This window comes from Drosophila montana, unplaced genomic scaffold (genome assembly GCF_035044405.1).
Source record: "Drosophila montana isolate Dmon_TW-CO22-7 unplaced genomic scaffold, ASM3504440v1 contig_2438_1, whole genome shotgun sequence".
Classification (NCBI taxonomy): domain Eukaryota; kingdom Metazoa; phylum Arthropoda; class Insecta; order Diptera; family Drosophilidae; genus Drosophila; species Drosophila montana.
Genome location: NW_026997315.1, coordinates 327,394 through 340,968, shown reverse-complemented (window position 1 = coordinate 340,968; position 13,575 = coordinate 327,394). Strand labels below are relative to the sequence as shown.

Here is a 13,575-nt window from a genome sequence, read left to right as displayed (position 1 = left end):
TGTGTGTGTGCTTTAAAGTGTGCTAAAAGCTACTGAAACTCAATAACGGAATGAAACGTATATTCAATGCGTTCTAAGCATTTTTGTAACTGAAAGTGAATCTTAGTTAGAAGTTCGAATATTTCAAAATATATTTTAATTTTTTTAATTATTCAAATTTTATTTACTGTCAATCTAGCGCGGATTAAAAATAAAATCAATTCTCAGTGGAGCTAAATCAACGCCATTTTAATACAAATATATCAAAATGATGTCCTTCAAATCGTTTGTGTTGCTTGTAAGTATCCTGTCTGTCTTAATTGTGATATTGACTATTTATAAAATCAACCGAAGAATTCATTCATTTTTATGAACAAGATAATATTTCCTTTGTTTTCCACAAAATTAAAATAAAAAGGAAATATAAGTTAAAACTTAAAAAATATTCTTTAACAAAATTGAGAGAGTAAATAATAGAATTTATTTATTTAAGCACAAGTGAAAACAGTTATATTACGACTATTCAAACTAATACTTGAAGAAATTGAATGGGGATGACAATTTCTTATTTCCTATTGCCTGTAACCACTTTATTTGTAGTTTGTTCAGTTTTCCAATCTTGGCTGTGATTTTAGTACACAAATCCTAAGCCTACATAAATCAGCAGCATACAAATCATTTGAGCTTTTTGAACCTCGACGCACTGAACGAACACTGAGACAAAAGCCCGCACAAAGGACAACAAGTTAAGCTTGTTATATGTCAAATTTGTTTATAAGGATGTGTTGTCCTAGCACACGTCCTGGCCATAGCAATTTTGGGAGGGTGGATGGGGGCTGATGGAAGCGTTCTCCGTAGTCTGCTGTCCGCTGTCATTTTTCTTTCGGGGCATTGGCTGAGCTTAGCCTGAGTTTTTATCATGCGGTTTTCCACTGATACATTTGTGAGGTGGATTTGCTTTTGATTGCATGCTCAAACTTTGTTAGCTGCTCATAATTTAAATCTGTAGCCAGAAAAGCAAACAGAAATAACCGTAGAGCAAAGCCAAGCTGTTGTTTGCCCAACTACCGAAACTAGTCGAGTGCCTGGCAAACACACACACACGCGAGTACGCACGCACACACACACACACACAAGTTGGCAACACTTGGCGTCAATGGTAACAAAAACGATTACATAACTTCCATATCGACTGAACTGACTGTCAGGCAGCCTGAAGTGGGCAAAGCGAAAGTCCCAAATCGAACAAATTGCAAATAATCAAAGACACTTAAGTGCTGTGCGTAATATATGTCAGAAAGGCATAAGAAGGACTCACACCCACACACACACACACACACACACACACACACACATGCAATACTTGAGCATACTTTAGGGGGATATGGAGCGGATTTTGTCTCATCTGGCAACAGCTGTTGGTTTTACCTAAAATACGAGTACGCCCAAATCAGCAGCAATAATATTTGATTATTTTCAACAACTGCCAGCTAAACATTTGGCTTCCGTACAAGGGTTTCGCCAAACAAATGGCTTACAAAGAAATTCACAGCCGTGCCTCAAAGTTCGAATAAGTGTCCTCACATGGCAGATGTATAGTAATATAGGAATTGATATATGCTCAGGCCGAATGGTAATTGTAAAGTGGGAAAGCGAAAAGAATGGGAAGATGTTAGAGAACTCTTATGCTCTCCAACTATGATAATAATAGCAAACATACAGTAAAATAAAAAAGCCAAATATTAATGAAGAGCATAATATTCGATTTATATTTTTTGCTTTTATCAAAATGTGCATTAAATATAAATTGATTACACAAACGGATATTAACTTTTGTATCATTAATAACTAGCAGCTGTTAGTATCAGAATGTGAATAATCACAACACACAACACACAACAATCAATCAACAAAAAGTTTTCATATAAATGTTTTACATCTTAACTTGTCTCTATAGTATCTATATAGTATCTATATTGAATATAAAGTGTTTATAAGTAGCTGACTGTATTAGACCAAGGTTTAATTTAAAACAACATTAATTATTAAAAAATATTTTTAGAAATATTTATAAAACAACTCATTTTAAAATCCAAAACTAGTTAACTTCATGTTTTAAAATTAACAAAGAAAATTATATTTCTTCACATTTAAAAACAATACAATAATTAAAAGATTTATATATCAATATCCATAAAAATATGAAATGTCATTTCATATTAAACTCAAAACTAATTACCTGCAGCTTTTTAAATTAAGCTTAATTAAAACCAATAATTACAATAAATATAAAATAATATTTATAAAGAATGCATTTTCATATCAATTAAGATCCTAAACTAGTTAGGGTTTTTAAACTAACGAAGAATATTAAATTTCCACAAGTTTAAATAAATCCAATTATTAAAAGAAATATTTAATAACATTTTTAAAAGAATGAATTATCAGTTTATATGATAGAAAATTTGCTGAATTTAAAATAAAATCAACTATCCAAATATCTATCTATCTATAGTATAGTATAGATATAGATTTATAAAAATCTGAATTGTCATTTTATATTAGATCCAAAACTAGATAGCATCAGGTTTACAAAGAAAATTAAATGTGCTCAAGTTAGTTACATTTAATAATTGTATGAATGGGTTCATGTGTATTCCAACACACAAACTTTCACTTACTCCCATTAAAGTCGCCGCCAGCTCCTCCTCAAGGGCGGTGTGAGAGGCGCCGCAAAGCAGGCAACAAATAAAGCAGACTTAACTGCAACATGGAGCTGCCTTGTGGCTGGCAAGGAAGCAGAGTAACAAAAATAAAAAAAAAGGCGTGCTAAATTGTTGGTGCGACACTTGGATGCTATGCAGACGACTCCGCCTGCCTGTGTCTGGTTGTGTTTTTTAATGCCTGGGCTGCCAAGCAGATAACTGGCAAAGGTAACACAGACAGCGGTTCATGCCGGCTGCCTGGGTCTCAATGGATACCAAACTGGGCGAATGGCGGGGCGGGCGAGAGGGAGGCGCTGGGTAGTCACTTGCCAGACGCGTGTAATTTGCCGCTTGTAACTTTTTGACTTTTCGTTAGCGTTTTTATGCCTTCATTTTTTCGTTCTGTTTTTTGGTTTTTTGAAGCATGCTAGACACGCCCAAAAGTAGACTATGCCTGCCCATGGGACACTGCAGGTCAGGACGAAGCCTTTGGGGAGTATGCAAAAACAGATCATGCAATAAAAGGCAAAGTTGCCGCAGCTAGACAAGCGCTAGACAGACCTAGACCCAGACCCAGGCGCAAGCCCGGAGCTGCCTGCCAAACGTGTTGAACATGTTCATATCGGTAGTCTCTGGCCAAAAACAATGTTGCCGTAACCCAGGGCACGGCTAGAGAGCGGCTACTGGGCGCATATATTAAAATTCCCAGTTTCAGCTGCTCATTTTCGCACGCGGCAAAAAATACCGTCAAAACCCCGAAAAAGATGACAGTCAAACGCATCCGTTGCTCGGCACGCTTTTGAATTTCAAATGACAGACATAAAATATGCATCGTTTGATATTTGGCTGATGATTTCGTTGATGGAGCCATGAAGGCTGCTTGGCTGCATGGCTGCATGATTCCCAATAAGCAGCAGCAGCTGCTGCACATGTGCCCCATGCCCGAAATCTGTGTAATTTTCCAATGCAAGCAGCCAGGCGCAACGCTATAGCCTCATAGGTCAATGCTGGCTTTGATTAGACGACTGATTATGGCCATGCAGCCACGCAGCCTTTAGTCACAGCCGCAGCTACAGTCAGTCTGCCCCACAGGCCGATGCCGATTGAAGTGTGAACAATTGCCCAATTGTGTGCCCAATGCATCTCAGGCATTTGAATACCCTAACTAGGCAGGCAGCCAAACATTGTGCATTTACAAAGCATCTGTAAAGCATCCCATCTGAATGCAATTATTTATCTTTTACATTACTCATTACTTATTATTTCAATATTATACTATTTATCTTTTATTTTTCACTTTTTGATAATATAATTATTTATCTTTTACTCTTTTCAATCTTTTCACTATTTTATAAGATCATTATTTGTCTTTTAATTTTCATGATTTCAATTACGAGTTATTTACATTTTACTTTTCACTTTTTTAATTGCATTTTATTATTGCCTTTTAATTAAGAATCTTGAATATTAATTATTGTTTATTATAATTGCATACTCCATTGGTCAACAATAAATATTGTTTCGCCATTATTTGATCGTATATATATTCAGTAAAGTTTATTAGCTTTGCAAAATATTAACCTGCTCAAAATATGAGTGCATTCTGTGTTTCAACATATTATCGTAACTTTCCAAATACCCTGTTGAATAAAAATTAAAAAAAAAACTATATGTCCGATATGAAAAAACTTAGCAATTGTTCATTTAAAAGAATAGCTCTGATTATTTCGATCTAAAACAGTTTTATAGATAAACAAGGGACTATTATTAAAATGTAGCACGATAATTTCATAATAATAATTTCAGATTCAATCTGCAACAATTCTCACAGAAACTAACTTTAAAGCAAACCACAAATAAATAAAATTAAAGTGTATACATTATTCGATACTAAAGGGTTTTTGGCATTACATTGGATTCTTGTTGCATTACAAATTCGATTTTAATTGAAATGATTTGCGAGATTTCATTAGCTGGCTGCCGTCGAGATTGGGGTAATTGAGCTACAGGTCGGTCGCATCCTCATTGCATGTGTGGCAACAATAAAAAGAATAATAATAATAATAACAATGCCAACATAGAAATATGCAATTGCTGCGGTTTGCTAGCAAACTAGCAAAAAATATGCACAAAAATATTTTAGTCAAGGCAATTTTCCAGAGATGTCGACGGGACGATGCGACGGCTGCAATTGTTCGGTGCGGTTTTATTGTCTTTGCCGAATGTTGTACACAAAAATGGAAAAAATTTAATGGTGCTTGAATGCAGCATTCGAAGCTGCAGGCTTGGGCTTTGTCGAAACCATCTGAGTCTAGGTATGTGTGGTAATCTAATTAAATCGAAATTTTAGCCGATTACAAAAGCAAGCACTGCACCCAAGCAGTAAGCAGTCAGCAGTAAGCAGTCAGCAGTGAGCAGTAAGCAGTCAGCAGCAATAAGCAGCATGCAGAACGGCAACAGCAGCCGCCGTTTGGCAATTAGCCAAACGTTCAACGTGGCGTATGCGCAATGAGGGCTGAGGGCGCCCAACAGAAAGGAATTTTTAATTGCATAGTTTGGGCGTAAGTGTTGCTTTGTATTTCAATTGCTCGCATTGCAGAGCCCGGCCCGTGACAGCTGGCCAGAAATTAGTTCAATGGGTTTGTGGTCCACCAGCACAATTTAAAATCTTATATAAAGTCTTTGTATATGGGTCAGCTGATACTTATCTGTAGCATTTTAGCTTTAATTTTTGAGCAATTTAAATTATTTCCAGCCCATTTCCAAATTTTGCAACAATTGCATCACTTGAATTTATAATTTTCCCCACTTTCACTTACCTTTTTTTTGCCACTGTTTTAGCTGTTTCAGCATTTTTTTTTCAGCTTCCACGCCGCCCACAACGTTTTTATTAATTTTTAAACACGTTTTTTTTTCAGCCTAATAATTTTCAAATTGCCTTCGGCAACTACTTGAGATATTTGCAACACCCGATGACTGTAATATATAATTTGACAGATAGTTTTTTTTCGTACATTTTTGTTGCTGGTAATTTGAATGCCGCAGCGGCAGCTTATTCAGATATTTTAAAATTTTTTGCTTATTTGCAAAAAGGTTAATATCTATATGCGGCCGCTGGCGGCGCTTGTTTTATGAGAGGTTTTATGTCGCGTTTATGGTCTGTGGCTTATGGCCAGTAAACTCGGGTTAAATAGGGTTAATGCGGTGTATGGGCAACCGAAAGCGTATATCACTCAAAGAAAAATAAAAAGAATTCTTAGTAAGTACAAATGAAATATAATAATAATAATAAAATTTAAAAATAATTTAATTTCTCAAATTTATCAACTCGATACTATATGACAGATAAAATGTTATTAGATAGTTAGCAAAATTATGGGAAAAAAAAACAGATAAATACATATTTTAAAAAATGGTAAAGAATTAACATTTAAAACCAAAATTAGAATTGTATTCTAGCTCTAAATAATTTAATTATAAAAATTCAATATAATTTGTGATAATTCACAAATACTTATCCAGCATTCGGCTGATCTTTAGAAATAAAGAAGAGAATGCCAAAAGATTGTCATAAATCTTCTTCACCTCGGCCAAAACTTTGACTTCAAAGCAAGCCGCCAATTGCTGCGATTCCACGCTTGCCACATATAAGATGCCCGCTCCCAGAAGCAAACACACATATTCGAGCATAAAGTCGCAGTGAACTCTGCTGTGATCCAAAGGGAGCCTGGCCAGATTCGTGCGGCAGACGCGCGCCAAAGCCACAGCCTTTGATCTTTGGCATTGTCCTTGGCATGGAATTTATCTCGTGCCTCCTGCCGACTGCAGCATTTTTTTGTTTTCGCTACTTTTTTTCGCCAATCAACTGCAACTGGAGTCAGCACGCGAGCAAATTGCGCAAAGTGAAAAAAAATAAATTTGTTGATTGAAATCGCAGCTGAGGCCAAAACAAAAGACTTAAACAACAAACTTCGCAAAAAAAACAACATAAAATAAAAAAACAGCCGAAAAAAAGAAACAAGGCAATAAAAGTCATTTCCCATTGCACATACTCACGAGCAGAAGGAGAAGAAGGAGGCTGTTGCGGTTTTTTTTCTTGGTTTTTTGTTGCCATTCACATGGCCCATTAACTTTTATTTGGCCAAATTTGCATTTCAATGCCCCAAAGTGGGGGCAAAAAAAATGAAAAAACACCAAAAAAACGCTGCAACATGCAACAAACGATGAAAAGGTCAGCCAAATGTTTGTTGTTCTACTGAGCGAGCAGGCGAGTGTCGTGCATGTTGCAAGTTGCAAGCTGTTAGTTGCAAGTGTATGTGGCAGCTGTTGTACTAATGCTAATGCGCTATCTGACATCAATGTAGAGGAGTTTGTTTTTTCTTCACTCGCTGCTGCTGGTTGCACCAAAAACAAACTTTGGTAACTTGCTTAATTGCTGGGAACGTTGCGAATTCCATAAATTTACACACATATGTATGTATGCAGCCGCATATTTATAGAAAAAAGAGCCAGACCCAAGAGCCGGGCCAAGAGCTCGTTAGGCACGCCATCGTCATCCTCTTCGTCATCGTCATCGCCATCATCATCATCATCGCCATGTTTAAATCTGTGTACGTGGGCGTTGCAGAATGTTGTCTAGGGTGCCGCTCAAAATTAAGGCAAGTGCCGCAACTCGGGCTGCTGATGACTTAATAACAGTTAATAAACAGGCAGTACAAGTAAAAGCTTTAGTTAGTCCAACAAGCTGAATGGGAAATATCTGGCAAATGTCATGAGATACAATCGAATGGCCAATTAAATCAATTATTTTAAATGCTTGCTGTGCATCCCTGCAACTTGGCTAAACTCATTTTTATGAAGACATTTTATTGCCAACAATTTTATTGCCAACATAAATCTGGCCATCTCGGCCAATCGCAGTTCTTTTCACACATATTCGTTATGTGTATTTGTATATCTATAGATATATATATTAAATGTTAGCCGCACATAAATCAATTTGCCAGCCAAGTTTGCCATTTAGCCGCAAGTCGCTGCCAATATGCAATTGTCATATATTTTTATGCACTTTTATTATTTATTTTTAATAGTTCTCTAGTTTAAGTAGCATACTCTTAGCTTGACGTCGCGCTTTAAACTGGGTCGTGATCAAGTGTGGAGCCAGAGCGAGACAAATGTGCAGATATTCAAACCGTTTTTGTGATACTCGTGATCAGCTCAGCGTGAACTTAACTCTTTTATGATATTCTGAGTAGTTTTTTATTTTTCAGTTTTTTGCATGTTAAATGTCTGTCGATTTGATGTTAAACAACAAGCAAGCCAAACTTAGATAATGACAACAACAAATATGTTTTAGCATAATCATTAAAAAGGATGTTTCGACCAAATCATGATTGATCACAAATAAAAATAAATATATTTTAAACCAAAAAAATATCTTATTAAAAAGCTTAACTAATTAATCAGCCACACACAAAAAATATCTCTTAAAATTTCTAATGAAGATTAATTCGCTTTTCAATAACGATTAACAACTTTGGTCAAACAATGAAATACACATTTATAACTAGCTTTTTTTTAAATTACTATTTTAATTATCAGTTACTCACACTATAATTTAACAGTCCATATATTTTGGAGCGCCAGCCAGAAATTCGCCACAAGTTCAAACTCGTGTCTTTCCTTGTGTGTTAATTGCCCGAAAATGGCAATAGAATCAAAACCATGAAGTGGCAGAGCCATCGAACGTGTCTCACCTACTGCCTACCTGTAATTAATTTCAACAATTTTCATTGTGTTTTCTGTTTTTTGTTTTTTGCCCGCTCGGCCTTCAACTTGACGCGCCGCTGACAATGTGGGCGTGTGCGACATGCAACACGAGCTAGTTTGCTGGAATTGAAGATAAATTCAATCTTTTTTTTTTTAATTTTAATTTTTATTTATTTATTTTGCTTATGTTGAAGCGAACAATGCACAATTTGCTGACCAAGTTTACTTCCGCTGATTGGGCTGATTAATAATGAAAATGTTTAACGAAACACTTGTTGATTATACACAATAAATAATGTAAAAATCAAAAGGCTTATAAATGTAATTACCAACACAGCATGTGGCAAAAAAAATGGAAAAAAAATTTAATAAATAATGCCAAAACATAATAACAGTAATGCACGTACAAAGCCGCACAAAGCGAACAATTGATATTTATTAGATTATGCGCGATTAATGATATTTCAATGCGAGCCGGCTCGTGCATTATGTCTGGCAGTTACTTTAAATGATTAATACATAAAATATTTGATGTGCATAAATATGCTAAACGTTTGCTTGAAGTCATTTAAAGATACTTACAATTCGCAAGATCAATGTCCAAAGTTCTAAAAACCTCAGCGCCAAGGTGTGAGATAGCCACAAACCATGGCAAACCTAGACCACAAATCCAATACGAACCTTCAACTGGGTACAATTAGAGCTGTGAACAGAATTTAGCAAAGACCTAAACCACACCACAGCTCAACGGCTCATGATGCACTGTGGTATATAGCCATGAAAACATGTAGGCACGTATAGATAATTTATATTATATATATACAATATATATATTATTTATATTAGGAAAATGTTTTCATAATTTTTGAAATATTCAAAACTATTACAAATGTTGGAAGTTAATAATTTGTGTAACCTAAAATGTATACACATCTAAATATGTTTATTATGATTTACACGATGAGCAAAGAGATAAAGTTATATTTAATTTAACTTTATTCTTCAAAAAAATAGTTCTTTTGTCATATATTCTAGTCAATCAACTAATAGAACCGCACCAATGTCATATTATTAACAAATATTCACAGCAAATTCGAAATAAATGAAAATAAATAATCAAAGTATTTCCTCAAACAAATACTTACATAAACTGCAAACTCACTTTAGTACTTTTTGCAAATTTCTGCAGCTCTTGCCCCACTGTAATTCAATTCTCCATCAGCAAGCACGAAGATGTAACTTGATTTTCAGCTGTTGTTGCTTTTGTTTGGTATGCAGTTAAATGCAAGGCTTTATCGATCTCAATCTTTATCTGTCTCTCTCTTTTGTACATCTTTATCGTTGATCGTTTTATGCAGCATTCGATTTGGGCTGTCGTCGGCTGTTGCGGCAATTTGTTGGCCGCGCTTTGACTTTGCCTTTATATTTAATTTACACGTAAATTATTTGTTTCTTTTCTTCGTATTGCAGTCAAAGGGAAGTGCAGACAATGTTTTTTTGTTTTTTTTTTTGGGCTTCGGCTAACTGTAATTGCATTTGTTTAACATGCTAAAATTGCTGTTGACATGCTTATTGCCTTTAACTTGGGCTCCTCGTTGAAGGTTGGGACCACACACTGTGCTGCATGTTCGAGTAATTGAGGGAATTTAGTTGATTTATTAAATTAAATCAAACGTTAAATTTATAAACTGTTTTAGTCGATTAAAAGAACAAAAGAAAATGCAATTGAAATACAAATGCTTTGAAAACAAAACTCTTCACTTGCCTAGACTTAAATTGAAAAAATAGATATATATATATATATTAAATAAGCGTGCAACATTTATAAATCAGTTAGCTATGCACATAAATAATAAATACAAATTGTAAATAACTAATAGTTCAATTTAAGCTCAGCAAAACGCAGCTGAAAACTGTTTGCACCGGTGCACGCGGCGTATGCGCAATTTAAAAATCAGCAAATCATTTAAAGCATTTTGCCGTTGACTTTGGCATTGGCCATGGCCAGAGAACAGGCTGTGACAATGATCAATAGCTAAGCATATTTCTATTTTTACATAGAATACCTGCAAGCATTACATAGAGACGTTGCAGTTGCAACCGGGGGGGGGCAAAACATTTCCGCAATCCACAATCCGCAACCAAAGTTGCAGTTAACAAATGCAAATTGAAAACAACGACAGGCAGCTAACAAGAGGCCAGCAGCTAGTTATAAGTCTGACAGCTGGCCAGCATTTGAGCTGGCCAAGTTGGCCGAGTTGATGGATGGCTGTGGCAGACCGAGTTGCATGTGTCAATTAGCCATGTTTGGACCAAAAAAAAAACAGAGGATGAAGCAGCAGCTGACGTTTTCAGTTAGCTGCAGCCATAAATTTGTGAGTCCGCCTTAATTGTCAGCTTCTAACCTCCGCCATTTGTTGCCCTTTCCAGTGGGCCGCGCATTCTAAATACGAGTCAACCGCAACCAGACAGCATTTGCTTTGGTTTTGTGCACCTGCCCCAGAGCAAGACGGCGGCTGCGACTGCCGCAGCTGAATGTCAGTTGCGATCTTATCGCGGCTTCTATTTTTGTTTACCGCTCACTTTTTTTTCTAATATAACCTTTTTTAGCGCTTTTATTTTAATGCTTATAAATGCCAAGTCTTTGTTTGTTTTTATTACAATTTTAAAATTTGCTTGGTTTTTCCTTTTTTTGTTTTGCAGAGTTTATCACTTGCTGCCATCACCGCCTACGCTTACGCCCAGGTAGCGCCCGGCTCGAATGCGTATTTGCCGCCCACCAAGAACGGATATGACTATCCAGAGCCCAATCAGCCATTCGTGAGTATGCCGCACTGGGCCAACAATCAACAAACAGCCGCAAAAATGCAGCCAACCAAGCCGCAAATTGAATTAAAGTCAATGGCTAATTATGGCCATAATTTTCACGAGCCCCTCACTCGGCTTTTAACCTGGCCTCTGGCTGTTAAGCCGCTTTTCCAACAACCTGTCCGGCTGTCTGCCTGTCCAACTGTCTGTCGCCACATTCATCAGTCAGGCCGAAGACTCAATGCATTCACAGGCCGTCAACACTTTACTCCATAAATGTTCAGAGTCATGCCGCCGTCACCTTTGGCTGCAGCACACAGAGACAGAGACAGAGACAGAGACGGAGATAGACGTTGTGAAGGAGACAGCGCTCTTCAATTTGAATGTCTACTCAAATGATGTTGCATTTGTCAACTGACAGCCTTTTCCATGGGGGCGTGGGCATAACCACAGACATCAAATCACAACTTGGCCAAAGACAGGAATGAGTTAACATTTTTTTTCAATTTTTTTTTGCTTTCATAACGAAGATGCTTTTGGCCGAGTTGCAGTTATAAGCCAAAACAATTGATTGCAGTGCATTAAATAAAATGCAGTTGCGAAAGTAAGAGCAGTCACCTTTGAGAGTTGGCCGTAAAACTTTTCCAAATAAGCGACAAGGAGTTATTAAAGGGGCAAAAGGGCGAGTCAGTCAAACTAGACAGAAAGCTCTGTTAATATTACTACAAATTCTATAAAAAATGCGTCCTTCCCTAAAACTTAGAATCAATTTGAAAGTAATATTTAGAACCTTTATGTTTTCAAATTTTTAGTAGGAGTCTTACATGACACTTTTGCAATGCTTGTTAACTTCTTTTAATTTTTGTATTTGCTTCTTTTTATAATGCAATCTTTCATATAACAACCCAATATTTGATATAGAGAAAATGTTTTAAGAATTTTGTTAATAATAGAAAATTATTACTTTAGGCTGTTTTAGGAAAAACCTTTTTTAAAGCCTTTTAATCTAGTACAAACTAACATTGTTTACCTAACATTGTTTACACTTGCAGAAACCCGGCACGCCTGGTAGACCTACGCCCGGTACCGGTCCACGTCCACCACCATCTCCCCCACGCATTCCCGGTCAACCCGCCGACGTAAGTACATCTTTAACTCAATAATATCCAACCCCAACTCCTTTACTCCAATTGATCATCAATTATGTATGCTCGTGCAGGATCATGTGCACGTGCCCGGCATGCCATTCGACTTTGAGTACGCTGTCCAGGATCCGGAGACGGCCAACGACTATGCGCACAAGGCATCCAGTGACGGCGACGTGGTGACCGGCGAGTATCGAGTCCAGCTGCCCGACGGACGCACTCAGGTGGTGCGCTACACGGCCGACTGGAAGACTGGCTACCATGCGGACGTCAGTTACGAGGGAGAGGCCCAGTTCCCGCAGGGACCAGCTGCTGGTGGACGCGGTGGTGGCGGCGGCGGTGCCGCCGGTGGCTACAAGTACTAGAGAGAGCAGAGCTCGGTCCGTATCGCGTTTTGAGTTATGTCTGTCGTCATTATCTTGTTGTGAATTCCATGAGAAATGTCTAAACTTTATGGTATACAAATAAAAACTATTGATAATTTTTTATAAACATTATTATATCATTTTACATATAATAATAAGGATATGGAAACATTTTAACTGAAGAATTCAATGTAAAAGTGGTTTAAATGCTCATGATTATTGGGTTTCTGACTCTAAGACTGTAAACCCAATGCAGCAACGTTCAAACTGTATCCAGGATATTGACTATTGAAATTTTAATTCAATATTAAAAGTAGTTATTAATTTCTTAAGAGAGGAGATGTGAAAAGCAAGAATGAAATTACACAAAACCAATATACTCGTTTTTATTTAATGAACAGTGTATCAAATTTATATAAAAAATAAATAAGAAACGCTTTTTAAAAATCATTAAAGCTTTAAGAAAAACGTCAATGTTTTTGGAATTGACTTTTTTAAAAGCAATTTCAAAATTTGGTCATTTGTTCACAAAAGCGACGCCAAGCGACTGTTTCAAGCAACAGCGCTTCGTTTAAGCTCGGCATAGGGAAAGCACAGGCACCTTAATACTAAGCTCAACAAAAGCTTTTCGCAGTCCGACTTGTAGCCCTCGCATTGTGCTCAACTGTCAAACGCTGTCAGCAGAAGCAACAGGTAACGCTCAGCTGTGCCCGCTCTCACATCTGGCAAACGTCAACACGGGCAATGCGCAGCTGCACGAGCGGGTAAACAAACACCTGTGGAGCTCTCACGGATGTAAACAAA

The 13,575-nt window shown here is 36.9% G+C and overlaps 1 protein-coding gene across 1 annotated transcript; it reads left to right on the top strand.

Moving 5' to 3' along the window:
- Positions 1 to 232: 232 nt before the first annotated feature.
- Positions 233 to 12,898, top strand: Cpr50Cb (Cuticular protein 50Cb). The gene is made up of 4 exons (XM_064681945.1): positions 233 to 277; positions 11,157 to 11,273; positions 12,314 to 12,400; positions 12,481 to 12,898. The coding sequence occupies exons 1-4, from the start codon at positions 248 to 250 to the stop codon at positions 12,769 to 12,771; spliced, it is 525 nt and encodes a 174-aa protein (XP_064538015.1). The 5' UTR covers positions 233 to 247; the 3' UTR covers positions 12,772 to 12,898.
- The last annotated feature ends 677 nt before the right edge of the window (positions 12,899 to 13,575 follow it).